Genomic DNA, 15,421 nt, shown 5'->3' with positions numbered 1-15,421 from the left:
GCTGGATAATGCTTGCCCACCTATTCGCCACCCATGAGATCCCCCCTCCCCCCTCCAAAAAAAGTATTTAAAAAAAAGTGCACAATTAGCACATGCTGACAGGCAAATTACCTTTTCCCCCTGTGTTAAGCATGTATTAGCACTTTAACGCAGTTTAGTAAAACGGCTCAAAGTGTATTGTTGAAGATCCTAAAAAGAGTATCAGTGGGCAGAAGTGGGAAGCGAACTCACTAATCCACTTAATCTTCCTGCTTCTTTGGATCGGAATGCCAGTCAGGTTAAGACTTTGCATTTGGTGAAGGTAGGCCATGTAAAAACAGCTCATGCATATTCACAATTTATACCCCCAAAACCCATCCTGGATAAGGACACCTGAGGACAGGTTTGGAAACTATTCTTTAACAGCTGCTCCTCTTTTTGAGTTTCCATTAACAGGAATGATAAATCTGCAGGCCCAGGGGTTAATCCTTACAAAAACCAATCCAAACATCAAATGATTCCCTCAAACAACTGAAGAGCTTTTAAGAATAGGGGCACGAACATAGGAAACATGTAAAATGTGTTTTTAAACTCCTATGATTTTCTACAACAGAAAAGACAAGAGCAAAACAAAAAGAGGGGAAGGGGGGAAGCAGAAGTAACAGAACCCAAATACCAATTAGACAGTAAAGGGAAAGGGGATCTGATATACAGTATTGCTTTGCTGTGATTACAATCAAAGCAGTTTACATATTCTATACAGGTACTTATTTTGTACCTGGAGCAGTGGAGGTTTAAAGTAGGCTACCTACTAAACATTTTCCCGTCCACCCAAAATGGAAAAAAAGGTACTTGACTACAGTAAGCAATCTAGTCCTACTGTTGTCACAACTTACTGAAATTCATCAAATAGCATTATTTTATGAGGATAACAGTAAAATTGCAGAAAAAAACGAGGGATATTCAAAACTGATTGAAATCAGTTGTTGAAATGTTGCTTTATTTATTTAGTCAGGCAGCAAGAGAATTTATAATTGAACTACAAGTTTCAGATGACTCATAGTTCAGCTTGTTTTAATTTGTGGCCTTTTCCTTATTTCAAAATGTGAAGCTCAGAATTCCAATTATCTTAATATGCATCTTGGCATCCAAGGACTATATGTGACGGGACAGAAGTTTGTAATAAATCAGCCAAGCAACTATCTAAAACACCCCTGGTGTAAAAAAAAAAAAAAAGTCCCTGAATTGAAAACTCAAGCAACATCTTAGAAATGCAAGTAATATCCGGACAGGTTCTTCTTATAAAAGTATATGAACATTTCCACTGAAGAAATATGCAGGAAAGTAAAAGTTAAATTATTTGAATATACATACAAAGAACCTCCGTAATACGTGCACTAGAAAGACATTTTACAGTTGCTTTGTTCAACATATTTTTTGTTTAAAAGCTCGCTGCAACTTTTAAATGTGGTACAGTCACAGGTTATGGTGAGACTATGGAAGGGATTTGTTTTCAAATTTTCTATCCTAACTTTGGGATTCTAGACAGATAACACAATATTCACAATTTAATACATAAAATACAAAACAAATGACACAATATGATAACAGGTTCATAATTTAAGATTAATAGAATCAGATCCTGAAAGTCAAGTATGCAGTCTGAAATCAAATTCTTTTGCTGCTAAAAATGTGCTAATCTGTTTCTTTCTGGCCTCTATTCTCTCTCTCCCTTCACAAGCTTCTTTCTTCTGTCCTTTTACATTTTCTTATTGCTCTTATTATATTGGTTTTTGTACATAGCTTTGCTCTCTCTAAGAAGAAAGGCGATTAAAGTTTTAATAAATTAAATTCTTTCTGGCATAGATTGCACGTTTTGCACCTTTCCTTCCGCCCCTCAAAACCGTTTCAGGGCGCCACTTGTTTTAAAGTAGTTCCAAGAGCAGCGGGAGTCAGCAGCGAAGACACGTTACATAACCAGGCGCGAGCGCCCAAAAGCCCGGGGCCAGACAGAAGAACGGAAATACCAGCCAAGAGCCAGCCCCACCCTTGAATACAACTATCAGTAAGACTGGCATGCCTTGCCTTCCACAGAGTTTTAAGAGACGCAGCCGCAGTGCCGTTCCATCTAAGTCTGCTTGGGAAGAAGGGGGGATTTCTATCACCTACCCTAAAGCTTAGAGCAAGGACCCCTTGGCTTAGAGGCGTTACAAAACAGAGCCTCCCCCTTCACTATCCAAGCTCCTAAATTCGCGCCAAAATCACGTAGCACGCACTGGGTTGATGGCGGCGTCATCGCCGCCTCCTATTTTCAAACAGCAATGGGGGCAGACCATTGGCCAAGTAGGATAGCGCGTGACCAACGGTCGCGGGAGAGCCGCGCAGTCCGAAAGCCGGGTGACTGGCTGGCTGTTGGGTGAGAGAAGAGGTTGGGGGCGGGTAATCCGCCAGCAAACAAACCCTACAGCTCGGTTCTCGGCGATCTCAGCCAGGGGAGCAGAAGCTGCGCTTGCATCTTCCAAGCTTGGGACGTGGCGCTTGTCGGGTTTGTCGTGAGGCTCGGGCCAGCCGGGAGCAGAGGGCTTACCCGATACTACCAGTGCCAGTGCTGGTTCCGCCCCCTCGAGTCTCGGGATTCGCGATTTTTTTTTTTCCAAGATTAGTTATTGCACATTCCACCGTATAGATTATCCTGTCAACGGGAGATACCTCAGACTTTTTCAGTTTTGCTATTACACACTTCTCCCTGGCCCCGTGAACTTGTTTTGGGGTTCTCTTTCTGGAAAAAGATGAGCCTGAGCTTTCGGCAGTGCCGCTCCTCGCCCCGGATGGCCCCCATCCGACAAAAGCTCGCTTTCTCACCTAGTGACTGTGAGGATGAGGACGGCAATAGCACCGGCGAGGACTCTGCTTTCCAAGAGTCGGACTCCCCGCTCTCGGCAGTCAAGAGCCAGGAGGAGCCACGGAGCGAGGAGCCGGAGGAGAGCTTGGATACTCGCTCGCAAGGGGAGGCGGACTCGTGGGAGGACGACGAAGATGGTTTCAGGTCATCGTCCCCGGTCAAATCCCCCCAGGATTACTTCATGAATGGCTCGCCGTCCCCGGTGAAGTTTGGCTGCAGCTACGATGAGCGGGATGCTGCCGGTTCTCCGTTTCGTTCGCCCCGGGCATATTGCCGGGAGGAGAGAGAAGGCTCCAGCTCCCCCATCCCGGATTGTCCGGGGACCCCTCCCCACAAAACCTTCCGCAAACTCCGTCTCTTTGACACGCCTCACACGCCTAAGGTGAGTGATGGGGTACATCGCGGGAGGGGGTTGGTGCGTTCATCAAAGCGGATGTGTCGGGTGACTGCAGAGTCTGGATAAAAAGGGAGAGCGGCGCGCTGCCGCGTGTAACACTACCGGCATCTCCCGATCTCTGGCCCTGTGTGCTCTATTATATGCGTGCTGTGTCGGCGGCCTCCTGCAGTTTAAAGGTTCACTTCGCGTGTGTGCGCAGTTGCGCGCGCCCTACGTAACGCTGTGCGAGCCTCTCTGCTAAGGGGAAGAATATCGGCGACGAGGATGGCGCCACCTCCCATCCGCCCTGGTCTCTGCTTCTCCCTGGTGTTTAGTAGACGTCCCCCTGACCTGATGATCCTGCTTTATCTTGAATGGACAGCTCCCTCTTTCTACCGGTTGGGAGTTTGAGGATCCCATTGTAAGGTGGGAGCTTCTTGTATACATCATGCCTATGGGATGATGTGCTTTGTCGGATCCAGTCGGGCGAAGAAGTTAACTGCTTTTGGTATGCTTTTCTACAGCTCCTCTAGTTATTCTATGGCCCACTTTTCTTACTGGAGCTTTGGCTCTTGGAATTTCGGGTATTTCAGCAACCAAAATGCCAGAGCGAGCTTGACATTTGTTCATTTGTAAGTACGTTTTGTGATACAACTTTGACGCAGTAGTGGGAAAAATAACGGGGTATCGTAGTTAATTACCCAACGTGTCACATAAACACTTCACGCAGCGTTTCACTTGACGTATGCCAGACTTGCATAGGGTTACATAGCATACTTATTTACAAGAAACTATTTTAGATTTCTGAATCTGGCAGGCTTACAATTGTTAAATGTCGATGGAACACCAAGCTGTTGTCTAATTTACCAATTTTTGAATCTTCTTGCATTTTTAAATCTGCCTGAAAACTTTCTAAACTTTTCCTTCTGTAGGAAGGCATGAGTTCATCTGGTAGATATTTCCTATATTCATTTTATTCTTGATCACCATTTTCCAAGTTTAATTTCCATTATAATTTGGTGTTTTTTTTTTACAAGCATTTTGCACATTTGTTAGAAATTTATAGTGTTTTATTTTGCTGTTAATGTCTTCAACTGGCTTTTAATGGCCATAGTGCCAAAGGTTTTGCTTAGAGCTAGTGTAACCTGTATCCATGGGATTGAAAGAAACTTAGGAGCCCTTTTATCAACCAAGTGGTAAATTGGCCCTACCGCTGGGCTTGCCCAGGAGCCTGGCAGTAGCACCATTTCTGGCACTAGAAAATAATTTTTATTTTCTAGCACCGGTGGGCAGGGATTAGAGGTGCCTGGCAGTAATTGGGCAGCGCTGCACGGTGCCATGTTACCACTGGAGCCCTCACTTCACTACTTCTTCCAAAAATGCTTCTTTACCTGCTGTGGTAAAAGGTGGACTCTGTGCAGGGCAATCTGACATGGGCCATCTTTTACTGCTGCTTGGTAAAAGGGCCCCTCAAGGCATTCTGAACCTTCATCATTAGATGTTCTCGTTTGTTTCTCGGTTTGTAATGTCTAAACTTATTGTGACCATTTTGGATAATAAGTTTTTAATTTATTAACTTTGTAGGAATAAATCCTGGCCCAAGAGCATGTTTTCACTGGTCTATAATGTCTTCTTCCTATGTGCTGTCTTAATATCTGAATGGAAACCTAACAATTGAATATTTTATTGATGGTACAAACTAAATCACATGGTTGTAAAGTCTTTTATTTGTAAACATTTTAATCTGCTGTAAATTAGGAGAGATGACTTTTCAAGTTTCATGAGTAGCTTTTCAATGTGAGCTAGTATCTTTTAAATGGCTTTCTATAGAATTTGAGCTTTAATAACTATACTACAGTTATCACTAGTAAGTAATACAAGTTACCTTTTATAGATCCCTTCATAACATGTGGAAGCATTGATTATATTAAACTCTCATTTTAATCTTAATTTTTACAGAGTTTGCTTTCAAAAGCCCAAGGAATGGGTTCTGGTGCAAGATGCAAGGGTGGGTCTCTCTTCAAGAGTGTGACAAAATCTGAAAGGCAAGAATCTGATGTCAAAGGGGCACCTCAGGTTAACATTAATCCATTCACTCCAGATTCTCTTGTGCTCCAGTCTTCAACAGGACAATGTCGGTCACGAAAAAGAACACACTGGAATGAGTAAGATAAACTTGATTCTTCAACTGTAAAGCAGTTTTGAACTTTTAACATAGGTGAAAGTTTTTGGTTTAAGTGTGTAATATAATACTTTAAATAATTTCATGCTTTAGTGCACTTTGGTGCTTAAATTACTTGGCACTAAACCAGCAGAACAGTTAACTGAAGAAGGCTTACCAGACCACCTGTAGTGGGTGTGGTGAGCAGATTGCTGCCATGTGGTGTTGCTTAAAATCCAATTTTAAAGAACCAGTACCCTGTTTCTGGCAAGTCTACAGCCTTTCTCTGCTTTTGAGCAATTAATGGAGGCTGTGCAAGATTCCTTTTTGAGGCAGTGTCTTAATGAGAAAAACTTAAAATATAGCATCTGCTCAGACCGCCTGCTTCAGGAATCTAACTGTGCATGGTCTGTTTTTGCCAGTCTATTCTGTGACTCTTAATGCACAGTTCAAAGCTGTGTGTTTTTTTTTTTTTTTTTACAGGGATTTCCACTGGAGTTTCAGAGTTCTATTCTAAATCAAAAAATGAAAAAAAAAAAAAAAATCCCGAAACAGATGTTATATATAGTGTGTCCTAAAAAAAAAAAATTTAGTTTTAATTACAGGTAGCTTGTAGATTTACAGTTTCTGCACTTTAAAGAGATAATGATATGGTGAAAGGTATGAATCTGTTCTTTCTCATTTATTCCATGTTAGTGCCTTATGTTGAAGCTGCAGAAAGTAAATCTCTGTTGTGGTGCTGTGTACTTGTTTTTCCATAAGATTAAAGTATATAGAACTGAACACAGTTTTCTTCCTAGCTCTTGTGGAGAGGACATGGAAGCAAGTGATGGGGAGTTTGAAGATGAAAATAGGCCTGCCAAGGTAAACTTTTTTTTTTTTTTTTTTTTTTAATGCATTGAAGATGCTTATCTTAAACTAATTTTGAATCCCTTTTAACATTTTTAGTTTTCAACAATTTTTATTGAAGACAAGAGAAACATAAATGTAACTCATTACAGGCACATGATACAGAAGTATCTGAAAACCAGCAGCCAACATAGTATTATTTGTGTATACATAACACCGTCTTCAAACTTTTAACTTTACCCCATTCCCCCAACAAAGTGTTATATTCCCCGTGTGCATAAATATACATCCTAAGTTAATTTTATCCAACCCGCTCTTCCTCCCCCCCCCTACTTCCCTAACCCCCCCTCCTCCCTCCTACTCCCCCTCCCAACCTGCCCCTTTTGGTAACACTGTGTAAGCTTCAATTCTCACGTATTCTTTGTTGCTTTGGTTATTCATAGCTTATTAAGTACAAGACTTCTACCACAATGTATAAGTTTGTCTATAAAAGGTCCCCAGATCTTGAGAAAACAAGCTTTTCCTTTTAACATTTTTAATTACAGAGGATCACAATTACAGAAAGCAACATGAAATCGCGATATGCAACAGAATTTCATGAATTGGAAAAGATTGGATCTGGCGAGTTTGGGTCTGTGTTTAAATGTGTGAAGAGGTTGGATGGCTGTATCTATGCAATAAAACGATCTAAGAAACCGTTGGCTGGATCCGTGGATGAGTGAGTTTTTGTTTTGTTTTTAAATGCAGCAAAGACTGAATAGGGTGTAGGGCGATATAATAATGTTAACAAAACCAGGTTAATGTGTATAAAAACAATTTGCATGTGAATACATTTATAAAAATGTTTACAAACAAAAAAGGCTGGAAATGGGCCATATAAACCAACCTTATGCACATCCCTGCTGGGGGTTTTAGTGGTGGAGTTAACTCTAGTGCAACTCCTTGTCACTGGCCAGGGGTTGTCCCTGGTAGACTTCAGTTTTCTCTACCTCCATCTGCTGATAGGAGGGGATATCAGTGCATAAGCTTTGGTGTTCCCTGGAACAAAAGGTAGTAGGGTTGATTGGTGATGCTCCTGTCCTTAGCTAGCACCCCCACAGAATGGCTGAGCATAACGGCAGCTCCCAGGTTCATGGTCTCTGACCATACCTGGTGAAGCGCGGAGTTTGACTCCGCCACCTCAGTTGCATTTCTTATTGCCACTAGGTGAGGCTCCTGCTTTGATTATACCACAGAGATACAGTAAGACAATATATCAAATCCATAATCCTTAGAGCATTTGTAACAATCCTGTGCTTTTAAACAGCACTTGTCAATTGTATTCATATGGACTTTCATGGTTATTTCATATTCTTGGGTCACGGGGTGGAATTCAGGTTATTTTACAATTCTGAAAATGATGCACCAGCTTATATCCAGAAGCTCAGGGTTGGGAAAATATTTTGAAAAGTTACATGTTCTGTCCTTTTCAGTGTTTGGTTAAGGGGATGGACGTCTGCGAAAACAAGCAATAAGAAATTGGAGCTGGATCTGTGACTCCTGTGGTGCCAGTGTCAGCAGGAGATTTTGGTTTTTGACAGGGTGAGGTTACCTTCTTTAGTCTGTGCCACAAGCTGGCCCAGGGAATGTGTCAACACAGTACCATATAAGGCTTGAAAGGGAGTATTCTGTTGCCCTGGTGCTGTGATCAGAAAGCCCTTGCCTTTTTGTAGCACTTTGAAAGTTCTAGTGCAGAGTCATAAGTAGTAAGGGGGAGTTAATGGTCTTAAAACAAATGCTTGCTTAGAGAGAATCAGTTTCTGCTGCATAAAACAGTTCACAACAGAAATGTGAATGAGAGCTTTGGGTCATTTTACTGACCAGGCTCCCAGATATCTCCATCTTGAGACATTTTCTTTTTTTCTTATGCTCTTCTCAGAAAGGACAGAGCTCTTATTAATTCTTGCTGCTTCTCATGATTTTTTTATTAAACTCTGCTTTTGATATACCGTGTTTTTGGCAACCTGCAGACGTGTTAAGTAGTTTAGAACATTGTGATTGAGCGCGGTGTAAAATACATAGATTGTCAGACAGATTTTTGCTACATCCTGGGCAGCATTTGAAACCAGGCTTGTCTGGAATTTTAAAAAGTATGTATACCAAATTAAGCTCAGGTTTTCTTTAGGGTTTTAAACCTGTGACTGAAATCTCTTGTCCCCGGAGGAAGACTGACCACATTCATGGTCAAGGAAAGACTGAGGGAACTGCACTCCACAGGAGAGCAGGAACACCCAAATAAGCTAAAACCTTTTCCAGAGTACTTTCTAAGCTAAGGGAAAAGACTCAGCTAGCCTCTGTATGGTGACATCACTCTATTTTAGTGGCTGTAGTGATCCTGCATATTCATAGAGAAATATAGGTCTCCTATCATCTGAAAAATCTTTTAATAATTCTTTTACCTATTTCTTTGTTGGAAAGCCATGTGTTCAGGGCATAATCAAACATTGAGCCTCTAGTTTAGTAAAGTTTTATGAAATAGATGTGAAGAAGTGACTAATCTCATGCTGTCATAGGAGGCATATGTTGACTATCCATGTAACCTACAAGTGATAACAGTGGTGATGTGGAAGATGTCACAACAGGAATAGAAATTGAAATGCTTATAACTGCAGTGGTATCTACATTATTTAGTTGGTATGCTCTCCATCTCTTTACTAGATGTTCAGTTTGTCCGAGTGGATTTTTTTTTTTATTTTATTTGAAAACTGGATAGTGTTTTCCACTTAAGCTTGCAGGTCCACCATTAGCATTTTACAGAAGTGCCAACATAATCGTGTTTTGAGCTATTGGAATGCTCTGCTACAGGGCTTTCACTATAAAATCAAGTAAAGATATTTTATTCAAACTAATTTTTAATTAAAAAAAAAAACAGTACAAAAAAATCCAAACTTAGTCTCCATTCCAAATCATAAAGGTGTAGTGATTGGGGGAGTAGGGGAATGGGGAGGGGTGAATCTGGGGGGTGGTAGGTTGTTTATACAAAATGTTCATTCTAAGGGTGAAGATGCTGAAGGGTGGGGAGCTTAAAGGCTATTTACTTTATTTTTGAAGGGTTAAGAAGGGGAGGAGTGATGACCCAATAGATTGAGAGGATCGGGAATGTATTAGTACAGTCTTGAAGCTGAGCAGTTTACTTCACTTTAGACATGGTGGTTTTCAATGGTATTTAATGATTTGCTGTTTGTGATAAAGAAGGGGGGGCAGTGTAAAGGGAGGGGGTGGGAATGTTTTGGGGATAAAAACAAAACTTATGATGGTTGCTGCTGTTCTATATATGTTCAATTGTGTTGGGATATTAGACTTTTTGGAGAGACAAGATGACAAATGCTGTTCATGTATCTTGCCATCAATAAAAAGATTATCTATAATGCTCCCCCACCCCCATCTTCAGGTGGCCAGCCATCCTGCAGCTACTTCTGTCCTGCCAGAGCTCAGCTGGCCATCAACAGGATGCTTTAGGTACAGATGCTAAGTACCTGGAACCCCAACTTCTATAAAGTTTAGACCGTTTAGCTTTCACTGGCATATGAAAAGCAATCTTTTTTGAGTAAATGTAATTTGCTGTATTTGTGCTATCAAATGTGGGTTCTACTGCAAGTCTGCATACAGCTTTTTTTTCCACAATTCAGTCACGATGGCAACTGCCTTAGCAGGGAGGAATACTTAGAAATGTTTGTCTCATTTATTGTAAAAAAAACAATACTATCTTAAATGTTGTTCCTTTTTCACAGGCAAAATGCTTTGCGAGAAGTCTATGCTCATGCAGTATTGGGACAGCATCCTCATGTAGTCCGATACTACTCTGCATGGGCAGAGGATGACCATATGCTTATACAGAATGAATACTGTAATGGTAAATAAAATATGCTATTGCTTTTCTCAGCGTTTGCTTACATATACAAAAAGACTACTCATCTCCAGAGATATTTAAGCACAGATGTTGCAAAAAAACCTCAACCACCCAAAATCCAACAATGTTTAGCAGGAGCTTAGCTGTATAAGCGGGATTTAGCTTTGCATTTGAGGGAATGTTATGAAAACTTGCTTTTTTGTTTGTTTGTTTGTTTTTAATTGTTATCAATTTTACTTAACAGGTGGCAGTTTGGCTGATGCGATCAGTGAAAACTACAGAAATATGCATTATTTTTCAGAGTCGGAGCTAAAAGATTTGCTCCTGCAGGTGGCCAGAGGTCTCAAATACATTCATTCAATGTCCTTGGTGCACATGGATATCAAACCTAGTAAGTATATTCTGTTCACCAGTCTCATGAAGTCATCTGATACAAAAATTAATTGTCCACGACATTCACATTTAATGTAATAACTAGCTTAATATCTAGTATTTTAGTTTAACTCGCGTTAGATCATTTAATTTTGTGATAAGTTAATTTAGGTAACTTGTTTGTATTTATTCTCACAGTTGTTAAATTAGGGTAACATTTTAGGAGGTAACTTTGCCCTTGAGCATACATTTCCTGAGGTTAAGATGAGTTTCTTAACTTAGCTTTTAAGTTATCCAACATAAGAGAAAGGAAACAGAAATGAGTTAGCACTCCATCTTTCCTTTCATTGCACATTCTTTATGCCTCCCAAACTGAAGTATAACCCCCATGTGGAACCCAACTTATTCCTATTACCATAGACAAAACAGAAGAGAGATTGTGAGCAGGCTATTTTTTTTAAGGTGATGTCACACTTATCAGATTTCTGATAGTTAAGATCTACATATAATTTTTATTTCAGGATCCTAATTTTAGAATTGATGAGGATTTACAAATTAATTTAAGAATTTTTTATTTTAGGTAATATCTTTATGTCTCGGATGTGTATTCCTAATTCTGTTGTAGAAGAAGGGGATGATGACGACTGCTCTTCTGGCAAAGTTATATTTAAAATAGGTATAGTAATAAACGTTTTTGATAGAAATTAGTTAACACCATGAACAAGTCTCTGCTCTGGATTTAGCACATGCTGTAATAATTTTTATCACTTCTATCCTTCAAAATCTTTTCTCTACATACAAGCACAGGGGATGTAGGCACACTGCATAGTGATGTCACTGATAGAACCTGTGTGCCAGCAAGGCTAGATTAACACTATATTTCTTAGAATCCCTCTAAACCAGTCGAGAGGCTTGGGAAGATGGAAATGGAACCACTTTAGCCTTTCCTCCTAGGGAAGTTGTCCCATCCCCTTTATCATTTTCGTTGCCCTTCTCTGTACTTTTTCTAATTCCACTATATTTTTTAAGATGTGGTGACCAGAATTGAACACGGTATTCGAGGTGCGATACAAAGGCTATTATGTTAACATCATATCTGCTACTCTAAACAAATGTTCACTAGTCCGAATCCTGCTAGTCTTAAGTTGTATTTGAACATTTACCTTCAGAATCTTTGTTTCTTATTCTCTAAGGTGACCTTGGTCATGTAACCAGAGTGTCCAGTCCACAGGTGGAAGAAGGTGACAGTCGTTTCTTAGCAAATGAAGTTTTACAGGAGGTATTGACTTATTTGTACTGTTCCGTTTTGTATTTCCCAAGAAGTCTTTTTGTATAGTATGGCCATACAGTTGGTTACTTAATTACTGGTTGCCTGTAATGTAACGTTTAGGTATATGTGTGCATTGGGTAGTGACATGTTCTGTGGAAGGTTGAATTTAGGTCTTGAAGTGTTTATATACTAAAAGATAATCCTTTCTTTTCAGGATTATAGTAACTTGCCCAAATCTGATATTTTTGCACTGGCTTTAACTGTGGTGTGTGCTGCTGGTGCAGAACCTCTCCCAACAAATGGTGATCAATGGCATGAAATTCGCAATGGGAAACTACCTAAACTCCCCCAAGTGCTGTCTGCAGAGTTCTTGGAGTTGTTGAAAGTAAGGGTTTTATTACATTCACCATATTTGAACATGTGGTTGATCAAAGTAGTGGGCTCTTGCAAAGGGGGAGGGGGAATGAGTTGTGTGATAAGAGAAACTTTAAACACTAAAAATGGCTGGAAAGTAGCTTGGGAAATTTTCCCTAATTTTTTTACTTTGGCTTACAGTAACATTCTACAATTTTTGCAGCTTATGATTAACCCAGATCCTGAAAAGAGACCTTCTTCAGTGGCTTTAGTTCGACACTCTTTGTTGCTATCAGCTTCCAGGAAGAGTGCAGAGCAGTTAAGGATAGAACTGAATGCAGAAAAGTTCAAAAATGAATTACTGTTGAAGTAAGTGCTGAGGGGAGGGTTTGCATAAACTGACAGTTTTATTGCTGAGTACTTATAAGATTTAGAGTGCAATAACTTTAAGGCAGAACAGAATATACCAAGTATTTTATCTGTCTTAGGGGAGAGCCAGAAAATTCTACACTTTCTAACATTTTCTTGTAGTTAGAATTAGCAATGAGGAAAGATTCCAGAAAACAAATAGAAGTTCCTGTCTCCTGATGGATGTCAGCAACAATTAAAATGGTAGACTCAGAAGGGTGGATTAGTTAATCATAGGCTATTATTTGCTTTTGGAGCAGCCACATAAATGTTTTGGAGTTAAAAGAATAAGAACATAAGACTGATAGTCCATCTAGCCCAATATCCTGCTTCCAACGGTGACCAATCCAGGCAGTTAAGAGATTTTACTAAACCTAATTTCTTAATATTGATAAGAAATGATGTATTTGTGTTCTCTTCTAAATGCAATTTCAATATTTCCTGTGCTTAATATGTTTCCATGCAACACTGTTCAACTTATAAGCATGTATAGTTTAGTTTATTAAAACTTGCTATACTGCCTAAGGTAACTGGTGCTTGATGATTCATGTTCTCTCTGGATTTAGAGCTTGTGTTCTGCTAGCTTAGGAAGCGTTTCAGTATTTCATTTATAATACAATTGTGTGTATGAGTAATAGAATGTATCCATTTATTAAATTTTTGTTCTCCTTTTAGGGAATTAAAGAAAGCCCAGATTGCAAAAGCTGCAGCAGAAGAGAGAGCTCTCTTTACAGACAGAATGATAACAAGATCTACAACACAAAACCGAACGTCTCGACTTATTGGGAAAAAAATGAACCGCTCAGTTAGTCTTACTATATACTGACGACAGAGATATCTTTGTTTCTGGACTGAGTTTGAAGGGGGAGGCTGTAAAGGATGAATGACTGGGTTATTTTACCAGTCTTCATTTACTTTTTATAAACTTATAACAGCTTTTAATTTTTTTTTTATTTTTTATTGCCTTACAGCTTCTTGCTGTAATTGACCATTGATAATGGACTTTTAATTTGGTCATTATAGGACCAAAAAGATGTTGACCTCTGTAGGGGTAAAGTTGTAGATTGACACAGTAATTGTGGCAGAATACCAAAATCTTTCATCCTACCCCCCCCCCTTTTTGTGTATGGTATATTTGTTGGAACAGCTGTGGCACTGGTATTTTTAATTTAAAAACTGTACAGTATGAATTACTGTATCAACCTAGTTAAGTTGCTGTCCTTCCAGTCCTTGTTAATGTTGACCAACGTCCAAGGGTTACCTATAGCAATATTTTGCCACTTTTTTTTTTTTTTTTTTAACTTTTACTGCTTATTTTCCCCTTTTTTGTAAAATTGGAAGGGAATATATTTTGGAAGAGACAGATACTAGATATGAGATGGTTTAAGTACTGGATATAACAGTGGCACAAGACTTGCAAAAGTGGATGCTACTTGACCAAGAAATGTGCCAAAGCAGCATATGTCATGGCATTTACCAGGCTTGGTGCCAGCTGTACCCGTAAATTGTACCTGGTGTCAGGTAACCTTTAATTGTGACTTTTTTTATGTGTATTCAACTGGGAGCACTTTGTAGGCATTGTGCAGACCATGGGAATGAGCCTATGGACATACTTGCCTTGTGAAACTGCTGCTATTAGTTTGTTTTTGTATTTGCTGTACAGTTGTAGCATTAAAAACAATCATTGTGTTAATAGACTTGTTTGAAAATTATGTGAAATATCAGCTGTTTTAGTGAAAGCAGCATTTCTTGTGAAGCTAGTGTGTTGTATAAAAAGATCAATGCACCTATTTGTGTACCATACATGCTGAACTACAGTTCTCATTTGTTTAGTGTATGTTTGTAATAAAGTTCTTTTAATGTTTGCCCTTTTTCATATCTTTGTGTTGTGCAGTTTGATTTTGGTATGTGCATTGTTAATTTTATGTGAAGACTCAATGAAGTACTTAAATTGTGATGCCTTTAAGCATAGAGTGGCCACCCAAGTTGCTTTTCAAATTTTAACAACCAAGACTTCCATACAAATGCATTTTATTTACGTACAACACTACAGCTTTAGCATGTGAGTACTGTGTAATTGTATATCCCAAGAGCTAAAGGTGGTTTGAGATTTAGATGTTGTGAAATTGATATGCCACCTTTGCTTAAAGAGCTACCATTTGACCTTTTAGCCATACTTTCTAGCATCAACAGACCCAACTACTCATGTGCTTGATATAGTGGAATTAGAAAAAGTGCAGAGAAGGGCGACGAAAATGATAAAGGGGATGGGACGACTTCCCTATGAGGAAAGGCTAAAGCAGCTAGGGCTCTTCAGCTTGGAGAAAAGGCGGCTGAGGGGAGATATGATAGAGGTCTATAGAACGAGTGGAGTGGAACAGGTAGATGTGAATCAATTGTTTATTCCAAAAATACTAGGATTAGGGGGTACGCAATTAAGATGCAAAGTAGTAAATTTAAAACGAATCGGAGAAAATTTTTCTTCACTCAATGTGGCATTAAACTCTGGAATTTGTTGCCAGAGAATGTGGTAAAGGCAGTTAGCTTAGCGGCGTTTTAAAAAGGTTTGAACGGCTTCATAAAGGAAAAGTCCATAGACCATTATTAAATGGACTTGAGGAGAATCCACTATTTCTGTGATAAGCAGTACAAAATGTTTTGTAATTTTTTGGGATCTCGCAGGGTATTTGTGATCTGGATTGGCCACTGTTGGAAACAGGATGCTGGGCTTGATGGACCTTTAGTCTTTCCCAATATAGCAATACTTATGTACTTATGAAAGCAAAGAACCAGTGTCTGTTTCTATCCATAACTATGAACAAGCATTCTGATAAAGGAGGAATAAACAAATCCACTAGCAC

General features: G+C 39.5%; 1 protein-coding gene across 4 annotated transcripts; it reads left to right on the top strand.

Moving 5' to 3' along the window:
• The first annotated feature begins 2,291 nt into the window (after window positions 1-2,291).
• On the top strand, window positions 2,292-14,420 carry WEE1 (WEE1 G2 checkpoint kinase). Of its 4 annotated transcripts, none has more exons than XM_030200995.1 (11): window positions 2,292-3,263; window positions 5,217-5,422; window positions 6,219-6,282; window positions 6,813-6,985; window positions 10,038-10,159; window positions 10,401-10,547; window positions 11,109-11,204; window positions 11,722-11,807; window positions 12,013-12,183; window positions 12,376-12,521; window positions 13,236-14,420. In XM_030200995.1, exons 1-11 carry the CDS (start codon window positions 2,769-2,771, stop codon window positions 13,384-13,386), a joined length of 1,857 nt encoding a protein of 618 aa, XP_030056855.1. In that variant the 5' UTR covers window positions 2,292-2,768; the 3' UTR covers window positions 13,387-14,420. The 4 variants fall into 4 exon arrangements, with proteins under 4 accessions (XP_030056855.1, XP_030056856.1, XP_030056857.1 ...); XM_030200996.1 differs by lacking the exon at window positions 2,292-3,263 and adding an exon at window positions 3,544-3,683; XM_030200997.1 differs by lacking the exon at window positions 2,292-3,263 and adding an exon at window positions 3,715-3,765.
• The last annotated feature ends 1,001 nt before the right edge of the window (window positions 14,421-15,421 follow it).

Source organism: Microcaecilia unicolor, chromosome 4 (assembly GCF_901765095.1).
Source record: "Microcaecilia unicolor chromosome 4, aMicUni1.1, whole genome shotgun sequence".
NCBI classification, from domain to species: Eukaryota; Metazoa; Chordata; class Amphibia; order Gymnophiona; family Siphonopidae; genus Microcaecilia; species Microcaecilia unicolor.
Note: the sequence above shows the minus strand (reverse complement) of the source record. Positions and strands in the feature narration are given on the sequence as shown.

Excerpts from the sequence above, each read along its gene's own strand:
- WEE1 (XM_030200995.1), top strand. The coding sequence starts at position 2,769 with ATGAGCCTGAGCTTTCGGCAGTGCCGCTCCTCGCCCCGGATGGCCCCC. Across the intron at positions 10,160-10,400 it reads ACAGAATGAATACTGTAATG|GTGGCAGTTTGGCTGATGCG; the intron begins GTAAATAAAATA and ends TTTACTTAACAG. Across the intron at positions 10,548-11,108 it reads GCACATGGATATCAAACCTA|GTAATATCTTTATGTCTCGG; the intron begins GTAAGTATATTC and ends TTTTTATTTTAG.